We start from the raw sequence: 23,172 nt of genomic DNA on the forward strand, positions 1-23,172 counted from the left end.
AACATGCTTAAAAATTTCATCAACATGGCAGGCCACTGCTATGACCAAGAGTAAGACACACTTCAGGACTCTGTCCCCCCACAGAAGCTTTGAACAACCAGCAAGAACTTGCAGAGACATCTAAAAGCTCCAGAAAACTGTTAAAGGATTGCAGTAACAGGATGAGCACTGAATCAAGAGAAACCTACTTAAAACAGTAGAAACTCATGGTGCCCTGTCTGGCCCTCCCCCACGCCTCACTGGCTAGGGATGGAGCCATTCCACACTCCCAATATGGATCCCTGGTCATGGTTCCAAGGGCAGCAGGGTAACCCTAATGCATATACTGGGAGCGTGTCTGGCCAATCTGTCTGATGGTGGCTCAGGGACTCGCCGTCCAAGAACTTGCCTTGCATGTAGAAGGCAGCTCACAGAACTCTTACAGAACACTGTGGGACAGCAGTCAAAATCGTACTGCCTGGGGCAAGGGATTGCTGGCTAGAAGATATGCAGTGCAGTGCCCCAGACTACAAGGAAACTGATTCCTAGAGAAGAGGAGACGTTCAGAACTGTGTAAAAAGGGGAATTCCCAGGGCATATATGCATGCCATGACAAGATGCATGGGCAGAAGGGATCAGGGACTCCCTTATGCTTTGGCCTGGATCTAGTCTTTAAATTCTTTGTACGGATAAACCCTGAAGAAGAGTACTTATACAGGTAAATCTGCAAAAACTGGGAAAAGTGTTTTCTTTTTTTCTTCCTCCTCCTTTCTTTTTTTTTTTTTTGGTTGTTGTTGTTATTGTTGTCGTTGTTCTTAGCTCCTGGCATAACACTAGCTGGATTCAAGCTTAAGGAACAGAAGCCTCAGAGTCTAACTTCTAACAATAATTAAAATAGCAATGTCCAGGTTTCAAGAAAAGAATATAAAACATACAAAGAAACAGGAAGTGATGGTCTGGCAAAGGAGAAGAATTAAAGAATGCAAAACCATCAAGAGGGAGTGCAGACCTGGGACATACCAGACAAGTCTTAAAGAAAAAAATGGTCCTAGATATACTCAAAAATCTAAAGGAAAACACAGACAAAGAACTAAAGGAAATCAGGAAAACAATAGATGAACACAAAGAGAATATCAATAGAGAGATGAAAAGTATGAAAAAGAACCAAACAAAGCTGAAGACCACAGCAACAGAAATTAAAAATTTCCTATTGGTATTCAATAGATTGGAGATGGCAGAAGAAAATCAGCAAACTTGAAAATAAAACATTAAAACATTCCCAGTCTGAGAGAGAAGAAAGAATGAAGAAAAGTGAACAGAGCCTGAGGAACCCATGGGACATCATCGAATATACCTATGTAAGTATTAAAGGAGTCCCAGAAGGAAAAAAAGAGAGAAAGGGGCAGAGAGAATATAAACAAGGACTAAAAACTTCTCAAATCTAATGAGAAACATAAATATATACATCCAACACATTCAACAAACTCCAAACATGATAAACCCAACTACACCCACACCATAATCAAACTTCCAAATGTCAAAGATAAAGAGGGAATTCTGAAAGCCACAAGAGAGAAGCAACATATCATGTACAAGGGAGCTTGAGATTGACAATTTCTCATCAGAAACCATGGAAGCAAGAAGCAGTGAGATGACATGTTTAAAGTGCCAAAAGCAAAAAAAAAAAAAAAAAAAAAAAAATGCCAACCAAGAATCCTAGATCTGGCAATCTGCCTTTCAAAAGTAAGAAAGATTAAGACATTCTCAAACAAAAGCTGAGGGAGTCTCGCTGCCCTCTCCCGTGTGGGACGTGACACCCAGAGGTGTAAATCTCCCTGGCAACGTGGGACATGACTCCCACACATGAGTCTGGACTGGACATTGGGGGATTGAGAAAGCCTTCTTGACCAAAAGGGAGAAGAGAAATGAAACAAAATAAAGTTTCAGTGGCTGAGAGATTTCAAATGGAGTCAAGAGGTCATTCTGGGGGTTATTCTTCAGCATTATACAGATGTCCCTTTTTAATTTTTAGTGTATTAAAATAGCTAGAAGGAAATACTTGAAACTGTTGAACTGCATTCCAGGAGCCTTGACTCTTGAGGATGACTGTATAACTATATAGCTTTTACAGTGTGACCATATGATTGTGAAAACCTTGTGGCTCACACTCCCTTTATCTAGTGTATGGACAGATGAGTAGAAAAATGAGGACAAAAAAGTAAATGAATAATGGGGAGGATGTGGGAATGGGATGTTTTGGGTGTTCATTTTTACTTTATGTTTACTCTTATTTTTATTATTATTTTTTGGAGTAATGAAAATGTTCAAAAATTGATTGTGGTGATGAATACACAACTATATGATGATACTGTGAATGACTATACTTTGGATGACTGTATGGTATGTGATTATATCTCAGTAAAATTGCAGGGGGAAAAAAAAGCTGAGGGAGTTTGTCACTAGTATGGCCCTCAAGAGATGCTAAATAGAGTTCTGGAGGCTGAAAGGAAAGGACAATAGACAAGAGACTGAAGCCACATGAAGAAATAAAGATCTCCAGTGAGGGTAACAACATGGGTAAATGTAAATGCCAGTATTATTTATTTTTGGTTTGTAATTCCAATTTTTATTCCTTGCAGGATCTAAAAGGCAAATACATAAAATATAATGATAAATGAACAGTTCTGGTCTCATACCATATAAATATGTAATTTGTGACAAGAACTACATAAAGGTGGGGGGGATGGCAGGGTACAGGAACATAGTTTATGTACGCTAATGAAGTTAAGATGGTATCAAAGACACATAACTGTTATAGATTTAGAATGTTTTTAAGTCCCATGGTAACTACAGGAAAATATCAGAGAATATGCAAGCTCATTGTGACAGAAATTAGAGTACAGATTGCTAAGGGTGGGAGAGAGGGGGAGCAGGGAATTAATGCACAATGGGTATAGTGTTTCTACTTGGGGAGATAGGAAAGTTTTAGTAATAGAAGGTGGTAAGGGTACCATAATATTGTACTTGTGATTAATCCCACTGAATGATATGCTTGGGAGTGATTAAGATGGGAAAGTTTATGTTGTACACATGTTCCCACAATTTTTAAAAATGAGCAACTAAAATGACAACAACAATTTAAGGTAACACCTGATCCTGGATGCGATCTAACAAGGAAAGAGACAAAGCTTAAAAGGATATTACTGGGATATATGAAAAAAAAAAATTTAAGCCTTGTATCAATACAAAACTTCTTGAACTTGGTAACTGCACTTAAGGTGGTTACACAAATAAATATCCTTGTTCTTAGGAAATGTACATGTAAGTGTTCAAGGAGTAGGATATATACAACCTACACTCAAGTGTTTAAAAGATGACAGAAGGGAGGGAGGGAAGGAAGGAAGGAAGGAAGGAATGGCAAATATGGCAAAATGTTATAATTGGTGTATCTGGGTATCTGGGCAAGTAGGAGTATGTTGCAGTTCTCTGTATGGGGTTTGTATTATTTTTGAAACTTGTAAATTTGAAAGTATTTCAAAATAAAAAGTTAAACAAACAAACAAACAAAAGACATGACACTAAATGTAGGGTAGAATCCTACTGGATCCTGGACTAGAAAAAAAGACATTAGTGGGAAAACATGAAATTCTAATAAGATAGTTAGTAGAACTGTATCAATGCTAACTTCCTGGTTTATTATACTGTAATTACCCAAGATGTTAACATTAGGGAAAGATGGATGAAGTATACAGGGAACTCTCTGTATTATTTTTGAAAATTTCTGTAAGTCTAAAATTACTTCAAAATAAGCTTAAAACAAAATAAAATAAAACAAAACTTCATCAAGTTGACCTAGCCCCACAGTTTATTAGTAAAATACATCTGGCATCAACTTCAAAGAATCTTATTTGAGACAAAAGAAAAATGTTGGGCATCCAAGGGAAACTCATTAAATGTTAACTGACTAAATGACTTCTCTTCCCAAGCAATTGGTTGTGCTCCAAAGAAACTTAAAATAAAAATTCTATCCATGTGTAGCACAAAATAAAACCTAACTACCAGTAACTACACTCCAAACAGATTCCCAAAAACAAAAGAGATTCATGAGTTTTAAGTGCACAATGAAGAACAAGAAAAGCATTGTAATACCAGTCTAAACGTTGCCAAATCTGCATATTTTGTCCTTGAGATAAAAGAGCTTAGAACATGCCTGAAATAAAAGGCATACCATGCTCATTCCCTGTAACTCTAGCATACTTTCAGAAACAAAAACTTTTCAGCAGATTGATTTCAGGCCTTAATGTTCTGATTTTAAATGGTACTCAAATTTAAGTATGGTTATAATCTTCTCTTGGTCTAAAGCCAACTCTGCTTTAAAAACAAGAATTGAGGCTGTCCCCTGTAATCCATTTTTGTCTTACTGACTTGAATTCAACAAGCAAACGTAGGTTTTGTTTTTGTTTTGGGTCTAGATCATTCCAGTAATTGCATCCCTTCACTTCATCCATGTCTAAGGATTTTTTCAAGTGTGATCAATATGAACTGATGAAAACATAATGGTTCATACATTCTTTATGAGTAATTTCTTGTTTCTCAAACATTCAATTCTAAATTACACAAAAGGCCCAAGGAATGCAAAATGTTTTTGCTATTTGCTGCAAGTATTTGCAACTAGAAGATGAAACACATAAAGGAAAGCTGGAGCTAAGTGGAAGAAAACTAGAATATAAACTTCAAACAGTTCAGACAATAGAGAGCAATTTTTCAAAAATTTAAAATAAAGCAACAACTGCATTTAATTGCATTTTTTTAAAAATGAAAAATGGTTCCCTGATACATTTGGTAGTAATCTCAAATGTATACAGCTTTGCAACAGGGCAGTTGTGGCATCTAGAGAGTGAATCTGAAGCTCACTCCCCTCTTCTACAAGTTCAGGAAGCTGGATTACATGACCCCAAGGCCATTTGCAGATTTATCATTCTGGGCTTCCAAGATTCCAAGATTTTGTATCCTTGGGCGTCTTATAAAAATATTTTTAAAGTCTTCTACAGAAGACAATTCAAAATTGACAAAATAAATAAGGAAAACTTTTGGGACCAAAAAAAAAAAAAAAACCTGCATTTTTACGAACTGCATTTCACCACTACAAGCATCTAAAGAGGGGAGGGGAAGTAGTTCCTTTGGATTCTGATTGTAGGCCCCAAGGTAACAGCCATTTATTCCTCTCCTGCCTTATCTATCCATTTGGTACACTTATTAAATTAACAGGCCGTGGTTTGTGAAAATATTACATACAACCTAGCTCTTCAGAAAACCAAGCCCCATCTGCTCTCCTATCCTCAGGTCCAAACAGGCAGATGTCAAATTCTGGGCACCATCTTCCAGACCTTTTAAAAGTGATCTCCTCAACTCTGAAGCATTCCCATACTCATCACCCTCCCCAAAAGAACCACCTCAGTGCTACTGTGAGGAAAAAGTAACAGACTTCTCAAGGTTAAAATGGATTCCATATCTCCAAATTAAAAAAGAAACTCCAGGGATTGTCAACGATTACTTAGTAATGAAATTAATATTCTATCAGATACTGACCTGGGAAGAGGGTTGGTAATGTGTGGGCTATTTATATCATGATCAAATTCACTGAAATGGAATCAATCCTTTATTATTATAGCTAAATAAACCAGGTATGACCTAAGGAAACTCAATAAATCTGAAGAGACTTCACATTTTGTTACAGGATTTCTGTTTAAAGATGAGCAAAAACTAATTTGCTGATAGTTTTCCATGATTTTTTCTGGGTCTAAAAAGTTTTTTTTATAAGGTCCTCTAATTTATTGATAATCCTTTTTATAAATGTAATTCAACTGCTTCTAACGCCTCCAAGAACACTCAGAAACGCTCTTTGCTCTAGTTAGAAAATGCCATGGGGGATTCCAAGAATAGAAAACACGCCCAGGGTTTTTAGCACTAGGTTGACAAAACTTGGCTCAGACCCGAGATGCAAAAACAGGTCCTCCAAAAGGCAGACTATGGTTTTACACTGTGCGGAGGGGCATTCAGGTCATTTTTAAAAAGGAAATTTACAAAATAACTCTATAAGACCATTTTCGAAGAGCAGAAAACCCAATGAGGAAATCAAGATCACCTTTTGAAATCTCATGCTCTGCTGAATCACAATAGGGAACACCGGGGGAAAGCAATCTGTCTCCAGGTACTGATTCAGCATGCAGACCCCAAGGTACACATCTTGCTTGCCAGGCAGGAACACCCCTGGGCAAGAAACCTTAAAAAAGAAAATAAGCGAAGACAACATCAATAAAAGAGAATAGAGAATAGTTTTTGTTTTTGTTTCAAATAATCGCGGCTCTATTTCTTCTAACATACACAGACACTGTCACATTTCCCCCATCCCCGAAACCCCTCACCTGTACCTCCCAACAGCAACGCCCGAACCTGCTCCTCCCACGAATTAGAAATTCCAATTCGTTCCCGCATCTCCGCCAGGTGTCACAATCGCGCTCTCGCGGGCTCCTCTCCCCGCCCCTCCAAGATTGCAGTGCGGAAGCGGAAGAGGCTGCAGGGCTGGGAAGCCTCTCTTACGCCGGCCGGGAACTGGGGTCGGCGCTGCCCGCCGTAATGCCGAGCCCTCGGAAGAGCGTCGAGGGACGTCCGCTGGTCGCCTCCGCCGCGAACAGCAGCAGTCCCGGCAGCCCTGCCCATGGCGGCGGCGGCGGCAGGTTCGAGTTCCAGTCCCTCCTCAGCAGCCGCGCGCCGGGGACCGACCCCACCTGCGCGCGGCTCCGCGCGTCCGAGAGTCCCGTGCACCGCCGCGGCTCCTTCCCCCTGGCCGGGGCGGGTCTCTCACAGGCGTCCCCGACCCCGCTACCAGAGGAGAACCGTATGGACCTGAACCCGTCCTTCCTGGGCATCGCTCTGCGCTCCCTGCGGGCCATAGACCTGTGGCTGTCCAAGAAGCTGGGGGTATGCGCGGGGGAGAACTCGTCCTGGGGCAGCGTGCGGCCCCTTATGAAGTTGCTGGAGATCTCGGGCCATGGCATCCCCTGGCTGCTGGGCACTCTCTACTGCCTGTCCAAGAGCGACAGCTGGGTTGGCCGCGAGGTGCTGATGAACCTGCTCTTCGCCCTACTGTTGGACCTGCTGTTAGTGGCCCTGATCAAAGGGCTGGTCCGCAGGCCCCGCCCGGCTCATAACCAGATGGACATGTTTGTCACCCTCTCGGTTGACAAGTATTCCTTCCCCTCGGGCCATGCCACAAGGGCCGCCCTGGTGTCCCGGTTCATCCTGAACCACCTCGTGCTGGCCATTCCCCTGAGGGTGCTGGTGGTACTGTGGGCCTTCATCGTGGGCCTCTCCAGGGTCATGCTGGGGCGGCACAATGTCACCGATGTGGCTTTTGGCTTTTTCCTGGGCTACATGCAGTACAGCATTGTGGACTACTGCTGGCTCTCACCCCACAATGCTCCAATCCTCTTTGTACTGTGGAATCATCAATGACACCATCTCAATGATTATGGCACCAGGACATCTGAATGTTTCTGCTCCCGATGATGATGTCGCCATAAACCAGCAGCAATCCCACTTGGACAATTTGGGCTTCCTTTGGGATTTCCGGTGTCTCACCATCTTGATGTGTCGCTAGGCTGGAGCACGTGCTGGCCATTACTGAATACAGCCATATTGGAGAAAGCAAAAAAAATCCCTCAAGTATATATTTATTCAACAACTGTCTCCAGGACAACTGCAAAGGACCCCAGCTTGTGTGATACTGGTTTTTAGAAGCTGACATCAGTAAAATTTGTGTTTTGTAGTAATCCTATAAGTCAACATACCACTTGTAAGTTAAATTTTGAAAAAGAAACACAGTCTTCATTCTGTAAATATATATATGCAGATGAGTCACATACTAACGATCCCAGTTCTTGTCCTGAAGTAGATTTTAAACAGTATTTTAAGAAAAAGAAGAAACTTTCTAGTTTATTCCCTGAAGGTTTGTTGCCACACTTGGGAGATTTCTTCATAATCCTGGTATTCTTGGTAAGGATTTTTTTATTTTACTGTCTTTTTCATCCTTCCTGACTGGGCAGAGAGATAAGTACTTGTTTCTCTCCCCGTCCCTTCTACCCTCTCAAAAAAATCTTTATTTAAAGATTTATCTATTTAGATAATTATTCCCCAGTACTCTATAATTCTGTCTTTAGCATTCAGAGAACATGCCAAGAACTTACTCAGAGAAGAAACACTTAAAAGTGGACAAATCTAAGGTGCTCATAGAAAAGTAAGGATGGAACTATGGCCTCATGCTTAATTCTGTTGACAGCCAATAATGTGGCATAACAAAAAGCAGAGAAGCTAAGTTGTTGGGGCAAGTCAGAAGAACTGAGAGTTTGGGAGTAGACTGGCCATGTTATTAAATCAATGGACTGGTATGACAGAAGATGGAGTCCCGCTGTCCAGGATCTCTGTGAATAGAGTAATGCATCCCAATGAGAGTAATAAAACAGGAAAATAATGTGTTTCTCTTCAGTGTAAGTTCTCTCATATATACCATAAGAATGACCCTGAATACTATAGTTTTTCATAGGGAATTCCCTTTCCCTGTATATAGCACCCTTTAGGCAACAGAATTTATCTTGAAATTCATCAGGAAAAACCTGCTGCTGCTGTACTAGGCACAAGGTATAACTCCTAAGTTTCTGTTTCTATTGATCATTATATTTAAAGTAGTTAGTCCATAGTGGCTCCCCAAATCACAAGACCAAAGACCACCATATGCAGAATGAACTTGCCTCATTTTACCTTGATCAGTAAGAGAGAAGAGGGTATGGGCTTTAAATGCTGCTCTACTTGGAAAGAATCTTTGAATTTCCTATGGAACTGATGTATTGAGATAATCTTAATGCCCAATTATTTTGGTATTTATAAATAGAAAGGTTTGTGGACTATGATCTGGCATACAGAGGTACTGATAGGGATCTAAGAGAATGAGTAGTACCTGCTGATTGTGTGGACCCATTAACCTTTTGGAGAATTAGAGGCACAAAGAAAGAGGTACAGCTACTTCTCAGAAAAAAACATAAAATCTTGCATTCTTACCATACCCTGAACTCTGACTACCTCTTCACTTGCTGAATCAGCCAAACTGGGAAGCTTTAAATGGTTTGGGCCGTTTAACCTTAGAGAGATCCTTTCTTTTAATCACTGCAATATTCAGGCCAGATATTTGGAAGCAATGATATTTCCTCTTGTAGTGTCCACAAGACTGAATACTTGGGTGCTCAAAATTAGGCTTACTCTCTGGCTCATGGATATACTTCTGGAATTCTCTGTCTTGGTTGCTGGGGCCTGAGTTTGTGGGCTTTTAAAGCACAGATCAATTCACCTGACAACTTTTAGAGCATTCCAAGTACTGTAGAGTACAACATTGTTTTCTCTGTTAATTAAATGTACACTGAGGAATGCATTTTAAAAATCAAAATAAAATTAACCAGTAATGTGGAAGTGATATAATTTGTTAAATTTTTGCATTGGTGGGCAGGGAGACTGATTTATCACTCAACTTCTTGAGTTCCTTCATTTCACTGCACAGTTTCGAGAATTTGCAACTGACATATGGTATACTTGATATAGTCTGAACCTATTTGCTGTCAGGAGAGTGGGACAAAACCAGGAAATTTTGGTCAGCTTTGTTCCAGAACCACATTGTATGATGAAACCACAGCATTTCATCACTTGTAACATGGAGGCTGACCAAGTTTTCCATGGCAGGGTCATGTTGGCATTGTGATTATAATCACTGGTAGGGAAGCCCCTCATTGGAAACAAAGTTGCATGACAGTCTGTCACTAACTACAGATAGAAAGATTGGAAAATGGAAGCCTGAAATGAAAGAGGAATGATGACCCCAAACAGGAACAAAAGTGTCACTCTGCTACAGCACCTCACTTAAGAACGATTTGTTGTATAATTAGAAAAACATTTGTTGATTGATTGGTTGACTTCCCTTTTGGAATGAGCAAGCTAGAGCCATCACTAGGGAAAGTAGCTTATAAGATATTTGGTTGGTATACATGGCGGTAGCAAATTATGAGGAAGTGATGGGACATTTTTTAAATTAAATTAGTGTCTGGTTATTTAAAGAGAGGTTTCTAAATCCTTTCACAAATATTTATCCTGGAAAACAAAGTAAAATCCTACTTGGAGGCAGTAACAGAAAAATTCAGGATAAAATTAAGAAACGAACAACTTAAAATTTTTTTTGGAAGATGATGAGCTGAATTAAAGGTTAGGAAGTCCGGGAAAACCTATGCAGAGACTCTTAGGGACAGAGATACAACTGTCCCAAAAGAGAATGAGGTGTGTGTGGTAAGTGGGGAGGGGGTGGTGAAAACGACCCGAGACCATTTAAGAAGCTTGGTGGGCAGAGGAACCCTGGGAAAATAAGAGTCTGACTTGGGGCTTGGAGGGGAGGTCGTCGATCTCTCTTACCGCCCGTATCTGGAGCTCCACCACCACCTCCAAAGGCATCGTTCCCTGCGTGGGCGAAAGGACTGGAATGAAAAGATCCTTTTGTGCTAAGCCTTGGACCGATATTTCTCAGTTTAGCCCAAACCCTAAGGCAAATGTTCCCAGTAGCTTCCCCAGCTCCCCACCCTCTCGCAGCCCCATCCGTGCCCCCACCCCCAGCCCAGGACCCTCCCACCGAGACGGGTCTCACACCGCCAGAGCTGGAGTCTAGGCTTCCAGAAGGCGGAAGCGTCACGTTGCCATGGACAGTCAAACCCGGAACCTTCTATCCCGGAACTCCCGCTAGACCTCGACGCAGGCGCGCGCACCCCTAGCGCTCCGCAAGGAACGCGCGCGGTCCAGGAGTCGGCTTTCCAGGCTCTCCGCAGAGAGACTGAACCGTCCTGGCCAGTCGGGCTGGATCGGGAGATACTAAAAGACCTAGTTCCCTTTCCATCAACTTCTTCCACCAATTCTCTATGGCCCCGATCACTATATTAAAATGTTTACAGCGTCCTTTCTAAAAGTAGAATGTGATCGTAGCCTTATTATAATTTACGCAGAATCCCTTTTTAGTAACTATACTATCCTCAAGACCTAGAATTTCTGTAATAATAATAAAATACCTGTCGCTAAAGGTACTCCCTCCATTGCTTCTTAAATCCTGTATCTTCATATTTGGTTTGGAAAGCATGTTCAATAATAAGGAATTAAACGTGTGCTAATTGGAAATGCAAAGATAATTCTTAAAGAGGTTTAAAATTAGGTGTCCCATGTGAGTAATAATAGAAATATTTGCCAGTCTGTTCATGGCATTGCCCAGCCTTTTCTGGGATTTAGTTACTCTAAGATGAACACTGAATTATGTCATCTCCCATTGGGTACTGTTTGCCGAAACCACAGACACACTCCCCCAAACCGTCAAAGGTGGCCAGCAGAGCAAGAATTCTTGGCCGGTGGCAGAAATTGCATTTTTTCCCCATTCACTTGCATTTGACAGACAAAAACGAAAGAGGGAAGGAAGGAGTGGCTGCTTCTAGCCAATCTGAAAAATTTGGGAGGGACAAATGCTGTTTCTGAAAATAAAATACTAAATTGTGACGTCATTTATTACTAGTTTGGAGATTTATGCAGTTGAAAACAGTGCAGAAAGATATCCTGAGACAAGAATTAGGTCTGCATTTCAATAACTGGAGATACCTTCCCCTGGAAGCAAAAAAAAAAAAACAGAATGATAAAGGTGCATGTATTATGTCCGTACCCAGCTCCTGGTGCTTTATCTGCATACCAAGAGGTTAAAGCACATAGACAGGCACCAGCATCCAAAGCATGGATTTGTCGACTTGCTGGCACCCACACTAGTACAGTGATATACCAGAACAGGACTTGCATTGATTCTCCAACCCTCTCACAGTTAAGTCACCAACACCAATGCCAAGACATCAAGGAGAGTGACAGCCAAAACAGATGAATAAATAGGTAGCCAAAGGTTTCATGGAAGGGAGGAAACAATCTTCATTGATGGCCTGCAAAGTGCTAGAATGTGCCTAAGAATTACCTATGCTAATTCATTTAATCCCCACAGTCTTTTTTTAAAATTGTGGTAGTATATATATAGCAAAATTTCTCATTTTAACCACTTTCATGTGTACAATTTAGTGATTTTTTTTTAATAGAGAAGTTGTAGGTTTACAGAAAAATCATGCATGCAGCAGAGTCCCCCCACCCCACCCCCACAACACACACACAGTTTCCCCTATTATTAACATTTTGCATTATTGTGGTCCTTTGTTACCATTGATGAAACAATATTATCACAGTTTACATTAGGGTTCATTAATTTTTAAAATTTTATTCTGGTAACATATATGCAACCTAAAATTTCCCATTTAGCCACTTTCAAATAAAAAAATTCAGTGATATTACAATCACAATGTTGTGCTACCATCACCACCATCTTAAAACTTTTTCATCGCCCCAAACAAAAACTCTGTACCCATTAAGCAGTAATTTCCCCTTCCCCACTCCCAGCACCTGGTAAACCATAATCTACTTTCTGTTTCTATGAATTTGCTTATCTTAGGTACTACATTTAAGTGAAATCATACAATATTTGTCTTTGTGTGACTGGCTTATTTCACACAACATGATGTCTTTAAGGTTCATCCATGTTGTAGAATATATCAGAACTTAATTTTTAATGACTGAATAATATTCCATTGTATGTATATACCACATTATGTTTATCCATTCATCTGTTGAAGGATACTTGGGTTGCTTCCAACTTTTGGCTATTTTGAATAATGTTGCTATGAATATTGGTATAGCAAAATAACTCTTTGAGGGAGATATTATCCTGTTTTATAGACATAGTATCCCAGACCACAGCTAACAAAGGGAGCAACCCCATTTGAATCCAGCTGCGCCCAACCACAAAACTGCCTCTGCAACATAGACATCCTCTTGAACCTTCGAGCACGTCTCAGTCTATGCTCTTCCTGTTTTTACATCTTGATATAATGGATTCTCCTTGGCTTGCCTTCTAGGGCTCAGCCCTCTTCTAGTTTCTCTCCCATTCTGGCTATTCTTTCTCTGTTCCTTTGTAAATTCATGACCTACATGGCTATGCCATGTTTCTAGGTCCTTTCCTTTCCTCACTCTGCACCCTTTATCTAGAGTACAATGTATGGGTTTTACATTGCACATATCCACCCAGACCTCTCTTCTCTCCCTGACAAAGTCAAATCTCCTTATTCCAAGTTTATATATCTCCTATTTGTAGCAACTGTCACTGTAGCAGTTTTACATTTGTTCCTGTGATTGTTGATTATTTGTCACCAGATACTGTAAGCTCTGCTAAATACCTTACAGAGCAGGGTTTCTTAACCAGTGGTCCATAACTGTCTCGCGAGTCCTAAACCCCTTGAGATGATAGGCAACCTTTTCTGCATGTGCATATAGCATTTTTTTTTTCTGAGAAGAGTCTGTAGCTTTCATCAGAGTCTAAAAAGGGTAGGGTTAGTCAACACAGGTTTTAGAACCATTGTTCAGTGCACATCAAGCTCTATAGCCTGCCATCAGTTCCCCTCCTATAGGCTACCTGGGTTATCTGACAAAGCAGCAGGTAAGGAGGAAAGAGGGTCTCTTCCCTCCATCATGTTCTTACCCTGTTATTAAAGCCAGTTGTCTTTGAATAGATGCTAAATACAGAGATGGTCAAGCCAGTCCGTAGGGGCTAATATACCTTGGGTAAGGGGAAGTCCCACCACATCAGGGCTAAACTAAATTTGCAGAGTGGGGAAGGCTCAAGCACAGCTGTTTCTGCTAGTCTGCCATGGAGATATTAAGTGAGTTAACAGTGAATATTTACACTCTGTTAATTTCCCCCACCATGGCCACCTGAAACTTCTGGCTGCCATGGAGATGTGGAAGTTGCTATACATACAATGCCTCTGGCCCGTCTTGCAAAGTAGTCAGGTACTGTGGGGAGGCCAAGCAAAACCGTTCAAGGATTGGACTCACACAACCTCAGGTACTTTATTACCTGTGTGGGTTCCTCTGGTGGCAGCAAACAGATCTCAATGAACAACTTTTATTCCCAGAGGATTTCTGCAGTGAAGTTTGGCCAGCAGTGACATCAGCATTGCAGAAATGACACATCAGCATATCCTGCTTATATCCTGGTTCCAGCCAAGAAAATGGTACATGCCCCAAATGGGATTTTTCCAGAGTTAATTAACAAAGAATAAAAGCATGGTAAACAGATAATTATAGCTAGGATTTTCATTTCAATCTTAAAAAAATTATAGGACACTAACTTGTAAACATTTCTTTTCAAATAATGTAGAAAAGAATACTTTTATAAGGGGAGGGAACAGGAAGAAGAAGAAGAAGGAGAAGGTGAAGAAGGCAGTTAATAGCAGGAGTGAAGGAAAGCAGGTTGTCTTAATTTGCCAGAGCTGCCGTAACAGAGTACCACAAACTGGATGGCTTAAAACTATAGAAAATTATTCTCTCACAATTCTGGAGGCCAGAAGTCCAAAATTAAGGTGTGAGCAGGGCCATCTTCCCTCTGATGTGTCTCTAAGAAATAATATGTTCCACACCTGTCTCCTGGCAATTCTTGGGCTTCAATCTCTGCCTCAGTCATCACATGTTCATCTTCTCTCTGTGTGCATCCAAAGTTCCTCTTATTATAAGGACACAAGTCATATTGGATTAGTGTCTACCTAAAAACAAGCATGGCACAAAAGATGTGTAGAGTATGCTGCCATTTATGGAACAAGGCCATATGATATGTACATAGGCACTCAGAATATTTCTGAAAGCATACACAAGAAACTGGTAATAGTGGGTGCCTCCAGGGAGGGGATCTGGGGTTCAGAAGTAGAGAAGAAACTTACTTTTACCTGAAGACCTTTAGGTACTATTTGAATTGTTTTGACAAGTATTTAGTCCAAAAAGAAAAACAATTTAAAATAAGCAGAAACCATAAAAAGATAAATCTGGGAAGACAAGAAGGACCACAAACTGGCTTCTTTAGCTTTTTGGCCAGCATCCTATGTTACATGCCATGAAAATATCCATGCATATGTGTCTGCTACTTTTGCTTACAGAGCAGGGTTTCTCAACCAGTGATCCATAACTGTCTAGTGGGTCCTAAACCCCTTGAGACGATAGGCAACCTTTCCTGCGTGTGCATATAGCGTTTTTTTTTTCTAAAAAGATAGTCTGTAGCTTTCATCAGAGTCTAAAAGGGGTAGGGTTAGTCAACACAGGTTTTAGAACCATTGTTCAGTGCATGCCAAGCTCTACAGCCTGCCATCAGTTCCCCTCCTATAGTAAAACAAAAGGCTACCTGGGTTATCTGACAAAGCAGCAGGTAGGGAAAGAGGGCCTCTTCCCTCCATCATGTTCTTACCCTGTTGTTGAAGGCAGTTGTCTCTCCAAAGGAAGCTGTAGTCAATAACAAGTGATAAAAAGACCTGCAAAGTCCTGTTCTAGGTCATTAATTTATGTGTGGACTCCATAAACTCATATGTTAGACCCTGCAATCTTTTGAGCCAGTGAATTATTTATTAGAAAGTGTGAATAACACCAGCAGATTGTTTCCAAAATGAGTTCATTCGCATTTGTGATAAATGCCTGAAAAGAAAAGATCCCCAAGCACATCAATCTGGATTATATCAGCAGTGACTCATTTCTAAATTACTGATCTTTTTTTTTATTAAAGCACAGACCCAGCCTCAAGACCAAGAAATAATTGCCTTTTCTATTTAGACTTCTCCAAATTCTTTCTTGAAAACGTTCTTTAACAGTTTACTTTTCTCACAGTCTGATATACTGAGGAGAAAAGTTCACCATTTTGACATTTGCTATAATGTATAGAAGAGTTCAGTGAACCACACTAGGCTCTTTTCCTAGTTCTAACAAACTGCATAAAGATAATTTCTGGTTAAGTTGGTGTTTAAAAAAAATTAATGCTAAAATCATATCCTTTGGGGTAACTTTACATCAGAGGGATCAGGCTGTCATCATATGAACCCACTGCCAAACCTAGCATCACTATAGGTGATATCACATACCTACCTATGTGATGCCTAGGGGGTACCTATGAAGTACTTTTCCAAAAAAGTTGAAGTTGAATCTAATCAAGCCACTAGAGCTGTGCTATCCAATATAGTTTAAAAAGACACTAAATGTGGCTATTTAAATTAAAATTAATTAAAATTAAAAATTCAGTTTCTCACTTTCACTAGTCACATTTAAAGCACTACATGGACTAGTGGCTATTGTATTACATAGTGCAGATATCACAGAAAGTTCTATTGGATAGTGCTGATCTAAAGCTAATTTCATTTAAAGAAAATATGGAGGAGAGAGGAACATATTAATGACATCACCATGAAGAAAACACATATAGTTGGAATGTGGGATATTCTATAGGACAACTGACCCAGTTAATCTGCAAGAAGTCAATGATTTAAAACAAATTAATAAAGGGGATGGAACTGCTCTATATTTAAAAAGACTTAAGAGACTTAACCAAATGTAATATGTGGACTTTGTTGGGATCCAGATTCAAATAAACCAATTTAAATAGAAGATTTGAGGCTATTGGTGAAATTTGATTATAGTTTGGACACTAGATAATACTGAGTAATTTAACTTTGATAGGTATGATAGTTTCTTTGTGGTTATGTAAAGCAAATATCAACATTGTTTAGAGATGCATATTAAAGTATGTAGTGGGAAAATGATATGGTATCTGAGATTTTGCTTACAAATCCTCCAGCAAATGGATAAAAGACATAGATAAAACAAATGTAGCAAAATCTTGATAACTGTTGAATTTGAATTGTTGAATTGTTGAATATTGGGGGTTCATTGCAATATTGTGTACTTTTTTGTGTTTAAAATATTCACAATAAATTTTTTAAAATTCTTTACCATTTACTTAGATAAAAAAAAAAGCAATCCTATCCTTATGGGGATCTCCTTCTGTCCTAATGTAGCTCATTGAAAGAGGATTCTTGGTGGTGTCACTGTGAAATTCCCTTCCATGGAAAGTTTACACACAGAGAGAAAATATTCACTTCAAATGCAGATGAGGTAAGAAAATAATTCTGATGTGTAATACCTTACAGTCAATTCAGAGGGAAATCCATTTAGGGTAAAGAGAAGCACTGCATTATAAAAAAAGCAGCCTCCATGTGAATATCCAAAACAAGAGCTGGCAATTTGTGTATTTCTTTAAGTATACACAATTCTTGAGAATGGTTCCCAAGTATCAGGAATACTTCCAAAGAAGGATTCAAATTGCAACTGAATCGCTTTTAACAATTTTCAAGTCATATGGGGTCTGGTCTCACACACGGGATCTGTTTCACAAAACTTTATTAGAGTTCATGAATCAAACTCATATGTTACTCTTTGTACTTTTATTCACTGGTATTTGTAGGTGCAAAACTTACATAAACCCTTCCAAAAGGACTGTCCTTGGGCATTTTGGGTTTCATAGTCCATATCCTTACAGTTTAAAGTAATTTCTGTTCTGAAAAAATCAGTTTGCTCCTTTAAGTTTCAGCTGGCTAGCTCTATGTCCTTGGGACTAGTAGGCAACTTATGACCCACAGCAATTTCCAAGGAATTATATTTATTATCCAACATAAGAAAGTAGAAAAGAGTATGATTAAGCTCCAAGACTTGTAAAAACGTGTCCATTGTACCTGGGCACAGGATTTATGCCCTGAAGTCAGCAATGGTTCAAGATGAGGCTACTTCTTATGACAGCATATTCACCCATTCTCATAACAAAATATACTTTCTTCTGTTCCCTTTTCACCCTCTCCGGCATTTATTTAATCCTGCACCCTCCCTTTTATCCCAATCTCCATCCACTTATTTGTTCCCTATTCATTTATTCAAACATACTTATAGAGTACCTAATATGTGCCAAGTACCACAGTGGGCAGTGGAAATGTAAGAATGAACAAGAAACCATCTTTGCCCTCATGGAGACTTCATTCTAGTGGGGTAAAAAGATAATAAACAAGTATACATAAATAAGAAAATAAAGTGATGGATGCTAGGAAGGAAATATCCAAGATGGTGAGATAAAAGGTTACAGGTTGGAGAGGGAGAGAGAACCTAATTTAGACCCAGTGGCAAGGTTGGTCTCATTGAGTACGTGACATTTGATCTGAGACCTAAGAGACAAACATGATCACAAGCAAGACCTTCAAAGAACAGAGAGAAAAGATATTGAGGCAAAAGAAACAGCAAATGCAAAGGCCATGAGTCAAGAAAGAAATCGGTATGTCTGAAGAACTGAAAGAAGGCCAATGAGCATACTAAGAGAGATCTGGGACTGGGTGGTAGTGGGGAGATGGGTTTTAAGAGAGAACACTGGAGAGTGTGGCTGGTACTACATTGCACAGGATTTTAAGCAGGTATGGCAGGCAGTGTGATTGCCTACCCAACAGTCATAACCTCTTCTTCCTTGCTATGCGAACCTCAATTTTGTTTGAGTGGCAATGCATCCAGCCCCACAGAATGAAATAAAAAATAATTCAAGGCAGTCTTGGCCAACAAATTATAAGGTGAAGTTTCTGGAAGATTCTGAGAAATAGTTTCCTTCTTGATTTGAGAGCCCCAGGCTCCCTTTTCTCCCTTCCTGCTTTAGCTGCTGTCATGTTTGGATGTAATGTCCACAGCTGTGACAGCCATCCTGCAACCATGAGGAAACAAGCCTAAAGATCAAAGTCAACAGACTTAGGATGGTGAAGAGCAAAGACTGAAAGAACTTGGTTCCTTGGTAACATCATGAAAATGCTAAACTAATCCCTTGATCCTTTTTGTTAAATAGGTTCAAGTCTCTGTTAGCTAGGGTTTCAGTTATTTGCGCTGAAAGAGTACGATTGAATCAGTAAAAGTGTGACATGATCTGATTTACATATTCTTTAAAATTCTCTCTGACAACTGTGTGGAAAAGAAATTATAATGAGCAAGAGTGGAAAAGAGGCATCAAAGACTACTATGATAGTCCTGGGAGAGGGATCACAGTGTCCTGGACTAGGGAGGAAGCAGGAAACCTGGAGAGAAGTAGCCAGATTCAAGATGTATCTGGGGATAAAAACAACAGGACTGCTGTTTGTTTAAATATGGGAGGGTAAAGAGGGAGAAATTATGGCTGACTTCCTGGTTTTGAACTTGATGCAAGTGCCATTTATTGACATGGAGAAGACAGGAAGAAGAGGTTTGAGGAAGAGGTGGGATCAAGAGTTCCTTTTTAGGACATGTTAAATTTAAGATGTACATGAGCCATTAAAACAGAGATATCAAGTGAGCAGGTAGACACGAGTCTGAAGCGCTGAGACAAGATCAGGGCTCAGATTTTAATTTGGGAGTTGTCAATATACAGATGTTATTTAAAGCCACAGGAATAGCCAAGCTCCTCCTCGCTGGCCAGAATCTGAGGAAGTTTAATATGAGAGGGGAGCTAGAAGGAGAGGAGACATACAAGGAGACTGAGAATCAGTGACAGTGATAGGAAGAAAACCAATTATCAATAGCAACAACAACAACACTTAGCATTTACACAGAGCTTTATGCCAGGCATTGCTCAAAGTACTCTGTGGCTTCATGGTAGCAAAGAGAAAAACGTGTTTCCTTTTTTTCCTTGCGTTTCCATTTTCTCCCATGGCTTTTTCTTATAAACTCAAAAGGTTTAGGTACAGTGCTTCTCGACTTTTATTTGTAATTAATTCTTCAGGTATAATTGGAAAATATTCAAACAGCACAATACAGGAATACCCTTTTAGCTCCAGAAGTTTTCATCCCCAGTCTTACCTGCCAGAGATAATCATGAATGGTTTACTGTTTACTCTCCAGAAATTTTCTATATTCACACCCATCCAGAGACTTGTTTTTACACAAACAGGATCACTCTTTCTCTTTCTCCTTTACCCCCCTTCATCTCTATACATACATACACACATATTACATACACAACATATATATACACATGTAGATATATATCCAATTCTGCAACTTGATTTTTTTTAAACTCAATACATTTTGGAGATATTTTCATATCAACACATTTAGTTCTATTTTACTCTTTTTAAAGACTGATAATGTCCTATTGCATTAATATACCATAATTTAAGTTCCTCTGTTGATGGGCAATTAGATTGTCCCCCCCCACCTTTTTTTTTTCATTACCAAGATGCAATAAACATCTCTGTAGATAAATCTCGTGACATTAATGCAAAATTAACTGTTGGATAATTTCCTGGTAGTGAAATTGCTGCATCAAAGAGTAAAGCACTTAAACTTTTGACATTGTCAAATTCCCGTCCCAAAGCTTAACACAAATGACATTTTAGGTAACAGCATTTCCTCACATCTTGTCACTACTCAGTATTAACAAGCTTCGAAACTTTTGCCAATCTGATTGATTAAAAAAATGGTGTTTTGTTACTTGGGTCTCTTAATTATGAGTCAGGCCTGATTAACTTGCAAGTTCTGAAATCCGGCTCCTTGGGTTGGATTCCAATTTTTCCCTTTAGATCTGTGACCTCGGGAATGTTGCGTCTATTTCCCCCACTTGAAAAAAAAAAAAAGAGGATAATAGTAGCACAAATCTTTAGGAGTAAACGAGATACGTAGAGATACAAGAAGCCTTCCCTACACATTCGCTATTAGCGATTCTCGTCTAAATTTTTTAAACCCGTGCTCATTCCGCCAGTACTTCATCTTTGCGATACACATTCTCTCTGTCAAGTTTTGCAGGACTCTCTCGTTCCTTGTAATTGGAAGAGAAGAAATTTGGCTCTACTTTTCTAAATTCTCCTGCTTTCCGCAACCTAACCTCAGAACTACTGGTTTATGTATTAGTGTACAGGAATGAGCTGCAGATTTTAAGCAACATGCGAAGTGGACACTTGGCCTTAGCACTTCCCAGAGTCCAGGACCCACCGTTTACACCGCAAAGGGCACTAGATAAGTTACTTCCCAAACGTTTCACTAAGTGCTGCGTCATTAGATGCAAGTCGGCAGCGGTGAAAGGTTTCCAAGAACAGTGGTCTGAACTAAAAAGTGTTCCAAACCCACTCCCTACGCCCAGACTCAGGGATTAACCTCAGACGGCCCCTCCCCTCCCATCCGGAAGTGACGCACAAGTCGAGTCCATCTCCTTCCGCCGTCCGCCGGTGGCGAGGCCCAGCTGTCGTGGACGTGCATCAGCGTCTGTGGTGAGCGGAGGGATTCTGGGTAGTAACAACCCCGAGCGGCAGGGGCGTCTAACTACGTGCCGCAGGTCTCACTCCCACCGAGGCAGTCGAGGGTGGCAGTTGTAGAGTCGGGGGTAGCCGGACATGGAGCAGCCGTGGCCGCCGCCGGGACCTTGGAGTCTCCCCCGGGCGGAGAGTGAGGCTGAGGAAGAGAGCGACTTGGACGTGTCCCGCAGTTCCCCCCGTTGCCTTCAGCTGCCAGGCGGCGGCGCCCAGGTGAGAGGGGCCAGCGCTCTGCGGGAGGATGGGGAGGTGCCGTTGCTGTCCACAAGTCCCTTAGAGTTTCCAGTCTCCCTGGCCCTCTTCTGTGTCCTGTTCTGCACCCCCATCTCACCTCTGGGGTGCGGGGTGCTTGCTGCCGTCTCCCCGCTATTGTAGCATCTTCTAAGGGGGTATAGGAGTTGGCCCTATGTTCTCAACCACCACCTCCACGCACACTTTTTCTTTCACATAGACTGATTCCCCATCCTTGGAAGACGCTCTCCCCACCCCATCCCGACAGCACGCAGATTTGGAGCGGCATACACTATAGCATTGACCCTTTGTCCTCTCGTGTGTGCTTTTATCCGAGCACTTTATTCCGTTAAAAGCTTTAATGCTTGTGCATAGTTGATAAGAACAGTAAATGATTGTAGTTCAGTCTTTCACTGACTTTCCGACTTAATGACGATTTCAGATCCTATTTCACCGATTTTGACGTCTGAGCAAATTCTGTAAACTCGGCTTTTGATGCTGGCATACATCTCTCCCTTTCGCATGACCAGGTCCCTCTTTCTGTCATGTTTTTAGTTACACTTCACGTCATTCGTCGCCAATAAAAACATAATAGGCACACACTTGGCTTTTCCTTCAGACTGCCCTCTCAGGCCTTCCTTCCTCTGAAACCTATCTAAATGTGATAGATCATTGAAGATTTTTCGGGGTTCTATCTTAGGGAGTACTTACATACTTATATCGTCTTGCCCCTATTTTTCTCCTAACTAGAATGTATTTTGAAAGCATTTCCCAGGATTACAGAGTAAACACTAATATGTTCAATGAAGTGGATTGTAGGTTTTCTGCCTTCCAGGCTTCTTGCGGAAGGGATCCTTGAGAGTGTAATAGATTTGATAGCGTTTTTCTCTAGACTCATTTTGCTGGATGTTAATAGGATGAGTGATTTAAATCGTTTGCTAGTAAGTGTAGGGCCACTGATCCTATGTCCAGCTAACGGGGTTAGTTGGCTTCACACAGAGAAAAATGCTGTTTCATACCCACAGACTGTACTTCAGCTAGCCTGCCACTGGGAAAGTGCAAGACATTTTTCAGGAGGACCAAATGAGATTTGATGGGTCAGTAGTCACCCACTAATTATGGATCAGTAGTGTCATCTCTATATGCAAAAGACAGCCTATGATGTGTTACAGAGAGGAAGAAAAGAATGCACAGCAGCTGCTGTCTTCAGTTTAAAGGCATATGGAGAAAAAAAGGTCTCAAGAATTTCAGTGCATTGTTGTATCACAGAAATAACTAAGAGAAACTGCATTAAAAAAAAGTATGTATCTTATTGTTTACTTGTGCACTTGGAATCATAAACTTGTGTAGCTGAAAAGGATTTTGGAAGTGGGTAGGCTTGTCTTTCATTAAAAGTGATTTCCCTGAGGCCATATAACTAGTTAGTGGCAGAGCTAAAACTACAACCCATTTCTGACTCCGAGTCCAGTGTTTTTCCCACCTCCTGCACTGCCCAGGCTGGGAAGTGCTGTAGAATGTTATTTGGTCAAATCTATCTTTGAATGGTGTTAAAATTTGCAAAGTGATTACTAATTCTACATTAGTTCATGTGTTTGTAACAAACCTTAACTTAAAGGACTTATTTGTCTTGCTGGTTTTA

The 23,172-nt window shown here is 40.4% G+C and overlaps 3 protein-coding genes across 11 annotated transcripts in view; 2 read left to right on the forward strand and 1 right to left on the reverse strand.

Moving 5' to 3' along the window:
• The window catches only part of SPATA6L (spermatogenesis associated 6 like), a 122,758-nt gene extending 111,981 nt beyond the window's left edge, over positions 1–10,777 (reverse strand). For 5 of the 8 annotated variants that reach the window (XR_005219086.1, XR_005219088.1, XR_005219087.1 and 2 more), the window contains exons 1-3: positions 10,715–10,777; positions 10,486–10,530; positions 6,125–6,262 (exon numbers count right to left, since the gene is read on the reverse strand). Coding sequence is in view for 5 of the 8 variants with exons in the window: in XM_037851004.1 (XP_037706932.1) it covers positions 6,125–6,262; positions 10,486–10,524 (177 nt within the window). In the remaining 3 variants the exon portion in view is untranslated. Of the gene's footprint in view, positions 1–6,124; positions 6,263–6,410; positions 7,663–10,485; positions 10,622–10,714 lie in introns of those variants that run through there. The other 3 variants (XM_037851000.1, XM_037851001.1, XM_037851002.1) reach the window with 3 other exon arrangements.
• Positions 6,542–9,493, forward strand: PLPP6 (phospholipid phosphatase 6). The gene has a single exon (XM_037851005.1). The coding sequence runs from the start codon at positions 6,616–6,618 to the stop codon at positions 7,492–7,494; it is 879 nt and encodes a 292-aa protein (XP_037706933.1). The 5' UTR covers positions 6,542–6,615; the 3' UTR covers positions 7,495–9,493.
• Positions 10,778–21,213: 10,436 nt separating the features above from the next.
• The window catches only part of CDC37L1 (cell division cycle 37 like 1), a 28,864-nt gene continuing 26,905 nt past the window's right edge, over positions 21,214–23,172 (forward strand). For both annotated transcript variants that reach the window (XM_037797030.1, XM_037797029.1), the window contains exon 1: positions 21,214–21,515. In XM_037797030.1, the coding sequence (XP_037652958.1) occupies positions 21,384–21,515 (132 nt within the window). In that variant the 5' untranslated portion in view covers positions 21,214–21,383. The remainder of the gene's footprint in view (positions 21,516–23,172) is intronic.

This window comes from Choloepus didactylus, chromosome 10 (genome assembly GCF_015220235.1).
Source record: "Choloepus didactylus isolate mChoDid1 chromosome 10, mChoDid1.pri, whole genome shotgun sequence".
In the NCBI taxonomy this organism is placed as follows: domain Eukaryota; kingdom Metazoa; phylum Chordata; class Mammalia; order Pilosa; family Megalonychidae; genus Choloepus; species Choloepus didactylus.